Raw genomic sequence first — 13742 nt, forward strand, 5'->3', positions numbered from 1 at the left:
CTCCGTCCCTCACGGTTCACAGCTCCTGCCGCCTGGGGGACACCGCGGCGAGGCCAGGAGCAGCCTCCGACCCCGTGCGCCGGGGCCGGGGTGGGAACAGCCGGCCCAGGCCGGGTCTCGGGTCAGGTAAAGGGAGTTGCAGCGTGCGTTAGGACACGAGTCTTGTCTGGAGAGCTCCCGGGCTGTAACAGCAAAAAGTGCCCAAAAGTGCCGGGGGGAAACATAACAGCATCCGCAGTCCTGGTGGGGAGACTAGAGCTCCCCTCAGGAGCCCAGCTGGCGTGCCGCGGGGCGGGAGGCAGGCGCTGCCCTGGAGCTGGCCGTGCCTGAAGGAGCGCCATCGCTGCAACCTCGGCGCGCCGGCTTTGAAAGGAAAAAAGTGACTTGCTCTGGTTTTGGGAAACTTCCCGGCTGCGGTCGTCTCTACTCTGAGTGAGATCCGCTGTGGGCAGGATTTAAAGTAAACTCTCCCTGCCTTTTTGTGTCTCCACAGTGAATAGCCCCAAGTTGCCGGATCTGTTCAGGCTTCATAATTAACCCATCTGGTCTTTTTATCTATAACAGGTTCTCCTATTAAAGCCTTCACGTATTTTGTCTGGAAGTTGGGCTGTAAGTCAAATACCGACTTGGCTGATGTTTGTCTAAATCACATATCTTAAAATGCAGTCACAAAACGGAGGCTCAGACAAAGGCCTTGGAGGGGAGGTTACTGCGCAAAAGGTGTCAGGAGAATCTGTGAATGACACCAGAAACGAAGCTACCCAAATAGAAAATGAAGGCAATTCTGTCAACACAGGTGAGCCCTGCTGGCTGGCTCGCTAGCGTGAATTTAGGGAACTGTAGTGAATATAAAGCCTAGAAATCAAGTCTGTCATTATTCATCTGGACGCAATATGAGTTCGTGCTTTCTCCCACTGAAGTAACTGAAAATCTTGCCATAGCTGAGGCTTACTCAATTGCTATCTTACTGTGCTTTTTTTTTCCTGTTTCTTTAAGTTTCTTTTACCTGGAGAGACACCTTTTCCTGTGTTACCATCATACAGCTAGCCTGACCTCTAAATGTTTTAATTATAAACATATTTAAATGAGCTGGTACAGTCATCTTGTCTGCACTGTCTCTTTTTAAGTGTCTGGAATACAAGTGCAGCTAGAAGGTGCAGAGCAGAAATCTGAAGAGAAGAACACGGCAAATGCAATTAATCAAAGGCAGTCTAAAGACAGCTTGAATGAGTATAGCACCGGAGACGCCTTCCGAAGAGTGCAAAAGGGTAAATTTGTAGAAGAGCTAGACTAACAGTGCTCGAGATGACTCAGATACACCAGTACTGTAGTCTCTCTATGTGCAAAGTTAGCAGCCTTGTTAAACTCAAATTATTGTTAACTAAATGTAATATACAGTAGATGTCTAAGACCATAAGAATATTGGTGCCAGTACTTTATATTGTCCCTGTACATTATAATAATCTTCTTCAGCCTTGACCTGACTTCCATATCTAAACAAACAAAAGCAAATGTCAACAATTTATTTTGCTACTACTTATTTTACTACTTTGCCTTCTAAAAAATTTAAGTTTCCTTTTATTAAAATGTCAGCAAAAATCTTGACTTACTTGTCTTACTGACATTTGCATGCAAGTACTCTTTAATATTTCTCTAAAGTAATTAGCAACATGACACTTTTTTTCCCCACTCATGCTGTTAAACTGCAACTTGTTTTCTTACAAAGATGTTAAAACTCAAGAGAAAGCCATCAACCGTATGTCCAGGGCAGATCAACAGAATGGACAAAAATCAGATGGCGATCACAGATCAGTAACCAGCTCATTCAGTCAAAGGACAGAAGAAAAGACGGGCTGTGTAAGGTAATAAGTTGTTTGTGGATGTTTTTTATTTAAATCATTGAGGTAAATGGGAGTTGCGCTGTTCTACAAATTAATTCAGGAAAGCAACTTTGAAGATGAATTTGACATCTATCGATAAATCAAGATTTGTCAATATTTCTAGCATCTGTACAACCTTTTTATGGCCACAGTAGCAAACTACATTCTAACCACATGATGTAGTCTGTTGAATGGATCTGGAGAAAATTGTGCAAACTCTCGTGGGAGTCATTTGTTAGTAGATTTAACCATTTCTAAGTATCAGTTCAGACAATGCACTGTATTAATTCATCACAACATACTACAGTTGTCAAGATAATTTTTAGCAGAGGAAATCCAGAGGTACCTCAGGTGATTGACAATAAGATACAACTCCTTTGTAAGCTCTGGCTGTAATTTTGGTCCAGCCTAAACCAGCATATGCTGCGATGGCTATTCTTTAATAGTTGTAAAAGGGGATTTTTCTTGTGTTATCTCTGATTTAGCACATTGCAAACAAATAATAAAATTTAAAACCATATTTGCTACTATTGAATAACATTGTTGAAAGTCTAGTCATGTGGGCTGGTTATGGAGTGAAATATAATGAACAATAAAGATTTACCCTCCGTTCCTGTACCTGCTTACATGCTGAAACTTCCCCAAATTTATATTGCTGCTAACTTTAACATAGCTGTTCCACTAGCAACAGTGACAGTCCTTTAAGGTCAAGGCAAAGACTCTCACTGAGTTATCAGGAGGTAGATTGGACTGCACGTATGTAGAAAACTTCATTATCCTGGGCTAATCAGCCTGGCACACTTCAGAATTAAGTTCTTATGAGAATGATGGCAGAGAGCAACAACTGTGCCTAAGATAATTAGTGTTTTGAAGGAATATGTTTTATGATCCTATAAATCGCCTGAGGATGCTGATAATTTGATTAAACGCTACTACAAATAGCAAAATGAAAAACAGTAGGATATACTGCAAGGAACAAGCATGCAATAATGTACCTGGGCTGACAATACAAGAAAACAGTATCTATTTAAAGGTTTATTCAAAGTTTATGAATCTTTCATTCCTTCAGAGATTTGCATCAGGCACATTTGACTTACAGGGCAGTTACAGGCTGACAATCATAGCTTATACTGCCCCAGGAAATCAGTTGAGTAGTATTACGGTTTTGTTCTTCAGCAATATTGAGATTTTTAGTGTAGTAAGTAAATAAATCTAAAAGCATATTCATTAAGAAAGGTTTAACTTTACTGCCTTTACTCAAGTTTTTTTGTTATTTTGAAAGTATCTTCCTGCCAAGAAAATCGTACTGTTACAAGCTTTAGTCCTGTGAATAGTTATGACCACAAATGCACAGTTCAATTTGGTGATGTGGAATTTAGAAGTAGAAAATAATTTTGGACCATTTAACATTGTACTTCTGAAATATTTCTTTAAGTGAGGAATATCTACTACAAGTTTTATTTTAGAATTTTGTTTTACAGTATCTAATTGTTCTAAACAGGAAGATACAGATATTTTCTGCTTTGGAATGTTTTTGCTAGGTGTTTTCCTAATGGGTTCCCAAGTTTCTCATCTATAATGTTACTAAATTTTATGTAACTCTGGACACCTTGCCTGCAAAACCAGTGTCCTGTCATTCTTTGCAAAGTCCCTGCTTGGGGAATACCAACTCTATGAAGCTGTCGATCCAGTGCTGCTTAGCACAGGGTCCCAGATAACAGCGTAACTCATCCCATCAGCTGCTTCTCACTGTGATCCATATCTGGCTTAACAGTTTTCAGGCCACCCATATACTCTGGGGCTTTGCTGTCCCACTGACTGCCCTGTGCAGCTTTGGCCTCATTTGGCCGCTAGCCCAAGTGCTTTGCCCCACCAGTGTCTGCTGTTTCATACTGGAGCTTTCTGCTCAATGCCCCTCGCTGAGTCCTCTGCCCCGCACTGGTCAGCTGTACCCCATAGCCACCCTCAGTAGCCTTTTCTTGCTTCTCGCTTCCATGAATCCCAGAAGGAGTGGAGCTGAACATGAAGCAATTACAATTGAACAGGTATTACTCATTTTCTTGCTGTGGCATAGCTAGCCAATCACACCTGTGTATTAAAACTGCCTTGAGTGCTATTTCCGAGTCCACATTTCACTAAAATGTCAGGTTGATAACTATTGATTTCTCTAGTCTGAGGGAAATGTTGCGTATTGGCTATGCTACCAAAGGTCCTGCACCAAAGCAGCAGGGAATGGAGGAAGGAATCAGAGAGGAAGGAACCAGATTCTAACACAGAGTCATGTTGCTCTTTTCCAAGAAGATGGACTCTCTAATTCCCTACCCACTTTCCTACATACTTTGTTTTTTAGCAGAAGAGCCTGGTAACTCACCTCAAACAGGTAGAAACGAAAGCCAGTCTAAAAATACCTGCTGCTTTTTTGAGTATGGTCTTGAAAGCTGTAGACATGTCTCTTGCATAGAAGAGCTATTAATTGTGTTGCGTTGCAATCTGTTAAAAACACAAAGATTTCAGAATGTGCACTGAAATACATTTTTTGTTTTGCTTCTGCTTCCCATTATTATTTTAGAATGACAAAAAAGGTTCTGAAAGACATCTGTAAACAGCAGAAATTATACTTGACCCCATACCTAAATGATACGCTTTATTTGCATTATAAAGGTAAGATGTGGACAAGACTTTGTATTTATCATTCTAAGTAGCGTTTTAGCAGAGAATCTATTTTATGGCTCACTGAAGTAAGGCATCTAATAATTAATTTAACTAGAAACATAATTTTATATAATAATGAAATTGTGAAACAAAATGAGTCAATATGAAGGTAGAAAAGCGAACTGATTATAGACCTGATTCACTTTGTGGAGTCATTCAAAGTATCAGTAGGAATCAAGGGAAATCAAGACATCAACTTCCCCCCCGAAACAGTAGCCTCTGAGAAATATCTTAAAATACTGGTCGGGGTTGCATTCAGAGGAAAATATATGTATTTCTTCTTAAATGTGTTTGTATGAAGCTGATTTCCAGCTTTGGGGACTTTTGTACTGCCAAATAAAAATGGTCAGGAGGAAAATGAACAGTAAAGACTTGCTGCAGGTTCTCAAATGCTACTGGAAGAAAAAACGAAGTTGCTAGAATGAACATGGATCCTCCTCTTGTGATCTTTGAGCAGGTTTTTGCACGATACAGTTAGCTGGTTCAGGTTGGCATAAGAATTGTTTTAAGTAAATAGGACATGCTAAATCTACCTTCTACATTTGGCCTTGGTTTTGCTGTTTTCTCAGTATGTATTATTTGAGCATCTAAAGGGCTGCACAAGATACAGACCAGAATAGGCACCTATATATGTTTTTGCCCTTTATGGGCCAGGTACTGTACCATTAATTCAGTGGAAATATTGGCAGCAACTTGAGTGCAAGTGTTCTCACAGGCTGTTTCAGCAGCACTGCTTTAATGAAATTTACTCTGCCAAAGACTTGTTTTCACCCAATGCCATTTCATTTTAAAACATCTTTTTCTACAGGATTTGACCGCCTGGAGAATCTTGAAGAGTATACTGGATTGAAGTGTTTATGGCTGGAATGCAATGGCTTAACAAAAATCGAGAATTTGGAGGCTCTGACAGAGTTGCGTTGCCTCTACTTGCAACTAAATTTAATTAACAAAATTGAAAACCTTGAACACTTACAAAAGCTGGATTCCCTCAATATCAGTAACAACTGCATTAAGACCATAGAGAATCTCTGTAAGAACTGTTGGTGCAACATGTTTTAACCTGTAACGAGCCTGTATTCCTAAGCTTTGACTAAGCTAAGCTATTATTAGTGGTGCTAGTTTCAAGGGGGGTTTTTATTCACGTTAGAATTTTGCACAATATCCCGTACCAAAGTCCACAAGGCTTCTATTGAAGAGTCAAACCTATGTCTTTTCCAATTCAAATAGATGAGAAAACAGAAAAGACATAGTAATTCCTTTCAGATGGATACCTAGGACAGTTAAGTGGTTTTTCCTCACTTAATACCATCTAAGTACTCATCTATGTTGCAGACAGGCTGACAACCCAGTTTTCACTATTTACAGGTATGATGTGCTTTGGCAGTTGCAGACATGACTACCAAATCTTTTATGTCTGTTAAAGGATTTATTCCCTCTTCAGCAGAAAATAAGATAATTCCTCTACATTATTATCTGTGTACATTGGGAGTAATTTGAAACACAAGCTCTTGCTTTTGTGCGACTGACTAGTTTGAAACGAATTAAAAACAACCACCAGCCTAAAAATGAACAACTATTTTTCCTGGGGTGAAAGAAGCAGCTTTGGAGGCTTAGCCGAAAAGCACATCTAGCAGACCAATTAATTTAGAGAAAAAGCTCCCCACATTTCAGCAGAAACAGTTATTTTGGCAAGGCAGTTTCCTACTTGCTCCAGAAACCCCTCTGTGAAGCAATGACTCTCACTATCCCTTTCATTGTACTGTTCTTGCCTGACAGCTTGTCTGAAAGCCCTACAGACTCTGCAGATTGCGCACAATAAGTTAGAAACGGTGGAAGACATACAGCACTTGCAAGAATGCCCAAGTATTTCTGTTCTCGATCTCTCCCACAACAACCTAAGTGACCCAAGTATTATAACTATTCTGGAGACCATGCCTAATTTGGTAAGTCAAATACAGCTGAGGGTTTGCATCATGTGTAAGGGTGAATCCCATTAAATGGTTTTTTCGGGTAATCCAGTGCGCAATAGCTCGTGGTCTGAAAGAAATGTTATTAAACATTATTTGGCTTCTGTAGGTTACCTGTAACGCCCAGGATGTTTTATTCGCTCTTTGTTTTTGAAATTATAGAGAAAGCACATACCCAGACTGGGATTTTTTTTGCTACTCAACTTTAAAAATTGTTTCCCTTGTTTCTCTAGCATGTGCTGAATTTGATGGGAAACCAAGTGATAAAGAAAATTGCTAATTATAGAAAAACACTTACTGTTCGACTAAAACTGCTGACATATCTGGATGACAGACCAGTTTTCCCAAAGGATAGGTAAGAAACAGAGCCATCTTCTTTACAAAGCAATAAAGCTCAAATGCTAATGATCGATCATCCATGTTTTGTCAATATTGTCACGGAAAGAAAGGAAGACTGACCGCTATAATTTATTGAGGGTGGGTGACTGAATGCAAGAGTATTATATGGAGTTCTACATCTAACATACCTAGGAAAAAACATGCATTTTTTTTCACAAGAGAACTACTTCTTGAACAGAATTGGTTTATGCCAGCTCTGTAGACCAGAGGCAAATTGCGATTTCAACAGAAGCCAAACAGCGGAGCCACGATCAGCAGTCCTGGCAGATCACTGGTGCTGCAATCACCAGCAGTTGGGTATCTTTGTTTCTTCCGTTGCACTTCCACGTACAAGATAAGATATACGTGCATTCCTGTTGCATAAGGGGTTGTCACTGCTATATGCTTTTTTTCTCTTGCTGCTATTTTGTGCTGTTGCAAACTATTTAAAATTTCTCTCTCATTATAAAGACATGCTTTTATAGCTATATTAGAGTGAGCTTTTTTTTGCTTTCATTAGAGCCTGTGCAGAAGCTTGGGCTGTTGGAGGGCTTGAAGCTGAGAAAGCAGAAAGGGAAAAGTGGGAAACCAGAGAGAGAAAAAAAATCCAAGATAGCATTGATGCTTTAGCAGCAATCAGGCAAAAAGCAGAGGAAAAGAAAAGACACAAGTATATGGAAGAAAGAGATGCAAGTGCAAGATGTGGAAATGGAGATGCAACAGACATCCTAGAAGGTTTGTGGTTACTGTTTTCGAAGATGTCTGTGTCTGCCTCTATTTGAATGTTTTAAATAAATGAATAGTTCCTAAATGTTCAGAAGCAGGCTGATGCAATTTTTGGAATGCATTTATGAATCTGCTTTTCCCATGCTAAATACTTTATTGATCTTGGTGCTTCTTAGATTTTAAGCAATCATCACCTTTCTCACTGCTGATGATACAAAAAAAACCCAGCAAACCACTTTCTGTCCCAGCATTTCAAGCTCTTGCGCTCTTCACCAGAGCACCCAGGTACTAGTCAGGGCACTAACAGTTCCAGCAGGCGTTCATGGCTGGAGGCAGGCAGTTACAACCCAAGAGTGACATTTCCCTGGGATGCAGAATGGGCACATGGGCTCCAGTAGGATCCACTGCCCTGCCAGTTCCCATCCAGGCACCTCTCCACTGCTGCATTCACTAGCACTAAGAGCTTCAGCTTAGAGCCTACAGCAGTGGTAACACAGGCAGCAAGAGGAAGGTCATTAATCGTTTGCTTCACTTACTGCCCTTTTTTATGCTACAGATTCTCCTGTCACATTATTCAAGGAGGCATATGTTTACAACCAGTAATAGGTGCCGACCTAACCTTTCTAGAGAAGTATGCGTGTTTCAGGATAAACAGAACTGAAGCCAAATGAGAAGGCAGTACTACAGCGCAGAGGAGTCTTCATCTGTCTGATACGGTTTTGGGTTTCACAGGCTCTGAAATTAAACACGGCTGACTAACAAGTAAAACTTTTTCTGCAAGCAGGCAGATTGCATAAAGGATAACTAGGGATAACTGCAGCATTTGTCACTGATCCATCAAAATGCCCAAGCGTATATTTAAATATGTAGTCACTTGTGAGCCTTTTCAGAGTTAACTATGAATACCAGACGACTGTTTACTACGGTGTTTTCTCAAGATGAGTTTTTTTGCTGGGGAGCTGTATTTGCTAGGGAGTTGAGATAGGAAAACCCACAACATTGCTGCAATCTTGGAAGGACTACTGAGTCACGAACAGCTGCTCAAACAGAGTAGGAGCTTTTGATGCATATTTTTGGCCAAACGATTAAGACCGTGTAGTGAAGTTTGGATATTTAGAATGAGTAATGGTGGATTAGCTCAGCAGTTTTAAATGAACTTGTTTCTGCTGTAGGAGCACCTGCAAATTCAGATGACAGTGATGGAAATTCCAATACATCAGAGACTTCAAATAGATCAGAAGAGGAAGACAGTCAAGAGAAGACTGAGAAATTTAGAAATGAAAGTTTTGATGCTCGTGATGAAGTGATAACACTTCTACCAAATAGGGGAGGTAACATAGATTCCACATCTGGAAATATTCCTGCTAGAATTCAAGAGGATGCACAAGAATCGAACTCTTACAAACACGCAGGCTTCAACGAGAAGACAGATGGTAACGTACACAGTGAAGAATCAAACCAAACTGGGGATGCAGAGACAATGAGCCAAACTCTGTCTTAGTGTAGCACCGCCTCTGCTGTGATCCAAACCAACTGATTCATACATAAGAACATCCCGTTATATTTCCACAGTGACTAGTTGAAAATTAAGTAATACTGGATAAAATATTCTTTAAAGACAAAGCCATAAAGATTTGAGTGCTCGACCTGCAACTTCTGCTACATAAAGGTGGAATTCCACTTTGCCTATGCGCCAGGTTTAGCAACAGGGGAGGAGAGCTTACAGGCTTCCCTTGCTCCCACATAAAGTGCGCGGTCTGCCTGCCAGCAGAAGCTGGACGTCACTCTAGGGGTGGTTTTGTGCCTTCACACATGGAAGAATGCTTTTGTAGATTTGTGGAGTACATTATCGCAAAATGCAAATGTTAATTTATACAAAGTAGGGGAGACCAAGAATATGATGGAAAGACAAAGAGCTGGATTCAGCTGTGAATTCTGCAATGGTAGTCATGTCCCTGGTAGTTTGGTTTTGCAGTGCTTGCTGTTGCAATATAGAAAGTCATACAGAAAGTTTATTCACTTAGTTCTCTGCAACTGACTATTGTTTATTCTTTAGATCTACCAAGAGAGAAGGCAGCTACTGAAAAGGCCATGCTTCCTGAACAGGATGAATATGCTGAGACTGAACTGATCAAACTGGAGACACCAGAGAAACTTTATCTTGATGTATGTATTGGATTCAGATTTTGGGAAGTTCAGATTTGGGTATTGTCTGCTCCCAAATTAATTCTTGTAACTACATGGCCAGGTTTCTAAGAAAGGTCTATTAATAGGAAAAGGAAAGAAAGAAAAAGAAACCCAAAAAGTAGAGTTGTAGGGGTATTCATTCTCTCCAGTGTAGCACGTATAAAGAATTTACCACTGCTTCCAAAGTTTATTTTGTCCTTTGGCCATAAAGTCACCTGGAGTTGACCTTCTGTCTCTGTGATTTCTTTGCAGAAGTTAATGAGGGCTCTAAATTAAAAACCAGAAATCACTACATGGATACATGCATCCTCCTAGGCAAAACTCAAATGAAATATGCAGTTGAAAATGTGAACTATTGCAAAAAAAGCACAAGCAACCCACTCATTGTAGATGTTAGCTAGCAGTATCAGATATTTATAAATTAATTCTCAAAATACAACTTTTAGGTATATTTCCAAGAAAAGCAGAATGTATATAATAAGCAATTGACATTTGTAATACAGCCTTCTATTATCTAAGATTTCTACCTGATGATGTAAACTTTTAAATGTGTTTAACCACATTTAACCTTGAGGAGGACATGGATACCACTGAGAACTACAATCTCACTTCAAAGGAGAACTCTTCAATATGTCCTAATTATGATGCTGCTGCTGAACTGACAGTGTCAGATGATGACATAATGAGCAATAACAAACTTCTGAGCTTATGATTTCCCAGAGCACTTAATGTACTCTTTGATCCTATATACTGCCACTGGTAACTAAATTCTTACTGGAATGTTTTAGAAAAGTCTTTCATATCTTTTCTGTGCTCTTAATTTCCCAGGAAAAAAAATCCATCCTGTTATTGAAGGGCTCAACTCACTGCTTCAGTAGAGGGCTTCCTGCTGCAGCCTCCTGTTTGGCTGGGTTGAATGAGAGGTTTAACAAAGATAGGGGAGAGAACCAGCAGCAATTCCAAGTATATACAACAGTATTTTTAATAAGCAGATCTTGCAGGGTCTGAAATAAAAGCTTTAAATAAATCACAATACTGTAGGTACCCACAATGTGAAGGTCTCATAGGTTCAGTGTTTGGTTTTCCCTTGGTGCTATACAGCACCATAGCGCGCTCCTTCCCACAACCTTTAACGTAGTATAAAGGGATCTCTTCAGCATACATACAAGGGGTTCCTTCTGACACATAGAAAGTGTGACTATTCTAATTCTACAGAAGAAAAACCAAACCCAAATCACATACTAATACACATTGCAGTGGTCTATGCTGCTTCATTCTCCATCTGATGTTTAGTGATGGAAAGCTTCTCGCAACAACCTCCAATACTTACGCTATTGCAGATTTTTCCAAAGAGACTTAGTGCTGACACAGCAGGGAACAGCTGTGAAGATGCCAGCAGTGAGAAGCTCTGGAGCAACACCGTCATCTTCATTCAGATCCTGGAGTCAGTAGATGGTCTCAGGAGTAATGTAAGGGAGAAGAGTGGAGGAGGATTTGTAGTACGGTGGTTACAACATCTCTCTGGCAAGCAGAAACAAGCCCATGTTGCTGTCTGTGCCTTGGTGGTGGCTGAACTACATTTCGTGTACCTAAACCAGGATAACTTTTAGTAAGCAATTTTGGTTTGATCTGCAAATGCACCCTGCTGATTGGAACAAACTCGACAGCTATTTCACTTCCTTACTGACATTAGATTCCACCTGCCAACATTAGTCTCAAATCTTAATTTGTACATTTTTAAGGACATTCTTACAAAACTATGTGACTTCAGGACGTGCTGCACTAGCTACAACCTTATCAGGAAACAGAGATTTCCATTGCTGATCTTTGCCACACAAGACAGGACAGATTAGATGTGCCTGGTGCTACCACATCACGCAGCTTGCTACAAAATTGTTCAGCTCTAAAACCCAAAGGAGATGCTTTTACCAGTATTGAGCTACATTAAAGAATTGGCAGAAGGTACTGCTTTCTACCTGTGATTTTGTGTGTCCACCCTCTATTTTTGCTGTCATGTCAGCAAGTGGCAGTTGTCTTAGATAATATTTCCTAATGGAAAGCTGAAATGATTGGGCCTGTCTGAGGAAAAACACATCTCAGCAAGTTTCTAGTTCTATATCCTCAGTTATGAGGCATTCACAGTAAAACATGGTAATAGATGTATTCAGGTTGACAGAGCTTACTGATAAACATTTTCAGGTAGACAGCAGATCTTGATTTGACTCTTACCCATAAAGATGGGCTGCAGTTGAGATTAAGTCTAGTAAGACTGTTTCTGCTATGAAAGAGCTAATAGACATAAACCACATTTGCTTTTCAGATCCTGTTAATGCCTTGCTGTTTATCCTTTTAGCTTCCTTTTTTCTTTTTCCCATAATCATACCGTATAGCAGAAAAGAACATTCAGTCTGACAGTAAGGTTATTGCCTTCCCATTTGCTGTTTCTGCAGAGAGATGAATTTTCCTTTTCCCACATGTGCTCAACAGAGGAAACTGTCATCTCCGAGAGGATGACAGTGCCATGTTCCTGGCCATGGCCTCTCACCCTGAAAAGCATTGCTTTGAAGAAGATTCCCAATGAGACAGAGATGTCATATTTTATCGGTTAAAGTAGCTTTCCTCACTGATTAATGATCTTGTGATTGTCCTCAGGAACTGCCTGATTTAGAAGATATAGATGTAAATGAATTTCCCCCAGAAGAGGAAACCTTTGTTCAAAAGGTGAGATTCTTACTAATTCCAGTGATGAAGCTTCCCTAAACACATTTACAGATGTTCTGCAAAATGAGGATAATCTTAAGTTGTGAGATGTCGGTTTGGGTGATGCAATTGGTTATGCATTTATAAACTAAAGCAGATGTTTCAGCAGATCTTCTCTGTTCACTTGTAAATATTTTTTTAATTTGATTTTTTATGTTATTGTGTTGCAAAAATAGGAGAGTGATAAACTAAGATCAAGGAATGCAACAGTGAAATAAGATTAATTTCTTAGCGGCATATAGTGCTTTAATGAAGATTACTCTTAGAATATACTTTACCCATACTAATATGCTGCAAAGGACTGACTAGATAGAACAAATCGCCTGCTACTGAATGAAATCAGACTTTTCAACTGAAAACACAAAGAGGTTGAAACTCCTCCACTCCACTTGGGGCTAGTCAGCGAGGAGGCAGCTCATCCCCACATCAGCGCTGTGCTGAGCTCAAACTGACCCTCTAGGCAAAAGCCTACAGGCACAGAAGAGGAAAAAGAAACCAGGAAAGATTAAAAGCACAGCTCTGATTCTGGTGCCAATGCTAACTCACGCTTGCCGTGCTGGAGACAGAGGCTGACAGAGTACATGGTTTTTTACAAGTGCCTCCAAGAAAATGTAAAATTTTCCTCCAGTTGGTGTAAGGTGTGGAACTTATTTGCTCTTTTAGTCACAGTGTTGCAAAATGTCTGGGCCAACAAAGCCTCCAATTAAAAGAAGATTAAGGGAAGGGAACAAAAATGATTATTGAAGCAGTTAAGCATTAGCAGCTATCATGCTCCGAAGTCTCATATCATGCTCGTAACTGAAGTCAGATGAAGATGTCAGGTCCCTCTCTTTGGAGTTAAAGTAATAGAAGCGAGCCGAGGCATCACTGAATTGCTGACACAGGTCGTCTTTTTATGAACTGTTAATAGCTGATGGTCAGTTCATGGCTAACACCTAAGAAACAGTTAACCCAGGATTGATCCACAAAGCAGCAGAGCTGTGGGTATGAAGCACATGTTCCATACATTTGGGGAGAACAGCACATCAAAGCTGACAGCTGTTACGCAGATCTGAGAGATATTTACTCATCTTTTAGCTTTTACACCTAGAGTAATGTATTTTCAATTGCATTTTCTACCTTCACAGCAGGA

General features: G+C 40.1%; 1 protein-coding gene across 1 annotated transcript in view; it reads left to right on the plus strand.

The window, feature by feature from the left end:
- The first annotated feature begins 640 nt into the window (after positions 1–640).
- DNAAF1 (dynein axonemal assembly factor 1) overlaps positions 641–13742 on the plus strand; it is a 13909-nt gene continuing 807 nt past the window's right edge. The window contains exons 1-11 of the mRNA XM_035898861.1: positions 641–796; positions 1128–1268; positions 1727–1862; positions 4450–4541; positions 5401–5622; positions 6369–6535; positions 6793–6914; positions 7458–7672; positions 8836–9096; positions 9720–9829; positions 12503–12571. Of these exons, the coding sequence (XP_035754754.1) occupies positions 661–796; positions 1128–1268; positions 1727–1862; positions 4450–4541; positions 5401–5622; positions 6369–6535; positions 6793–6914; positions 7458–7672; positions 8836–9096; positions 9720–9829; positions 12503–12571 (1671 nt within the window). The 5' untranslated portion in view covers positions 641–660. The remainder of the gene's footprint in view (positions 797–1127; positions 1269–1726; positions 1863–4449; positions 4542–5400; positions 5623–6368; positions 6536–6792; positions 6915–7457; positions 7673–8835; positions 9097–9719; positions 9830–12502; positions 12572–13742) is intronic.

Source organism: Egretta garzetta, unplaced genomic scaffold (genome assembly GCF_000687185.1).
Source record: "Egretta garzetta isolate BGI_Z169 unplaced genomic scaffold, ASM68718v1 scaffold27, whole genome shotgun sequence".
NCBI lineage: Eukaryota > Metazoa > Chordata > Aves > Pelecaniformes > Ardeidae > Egretta > Egretta garzetta.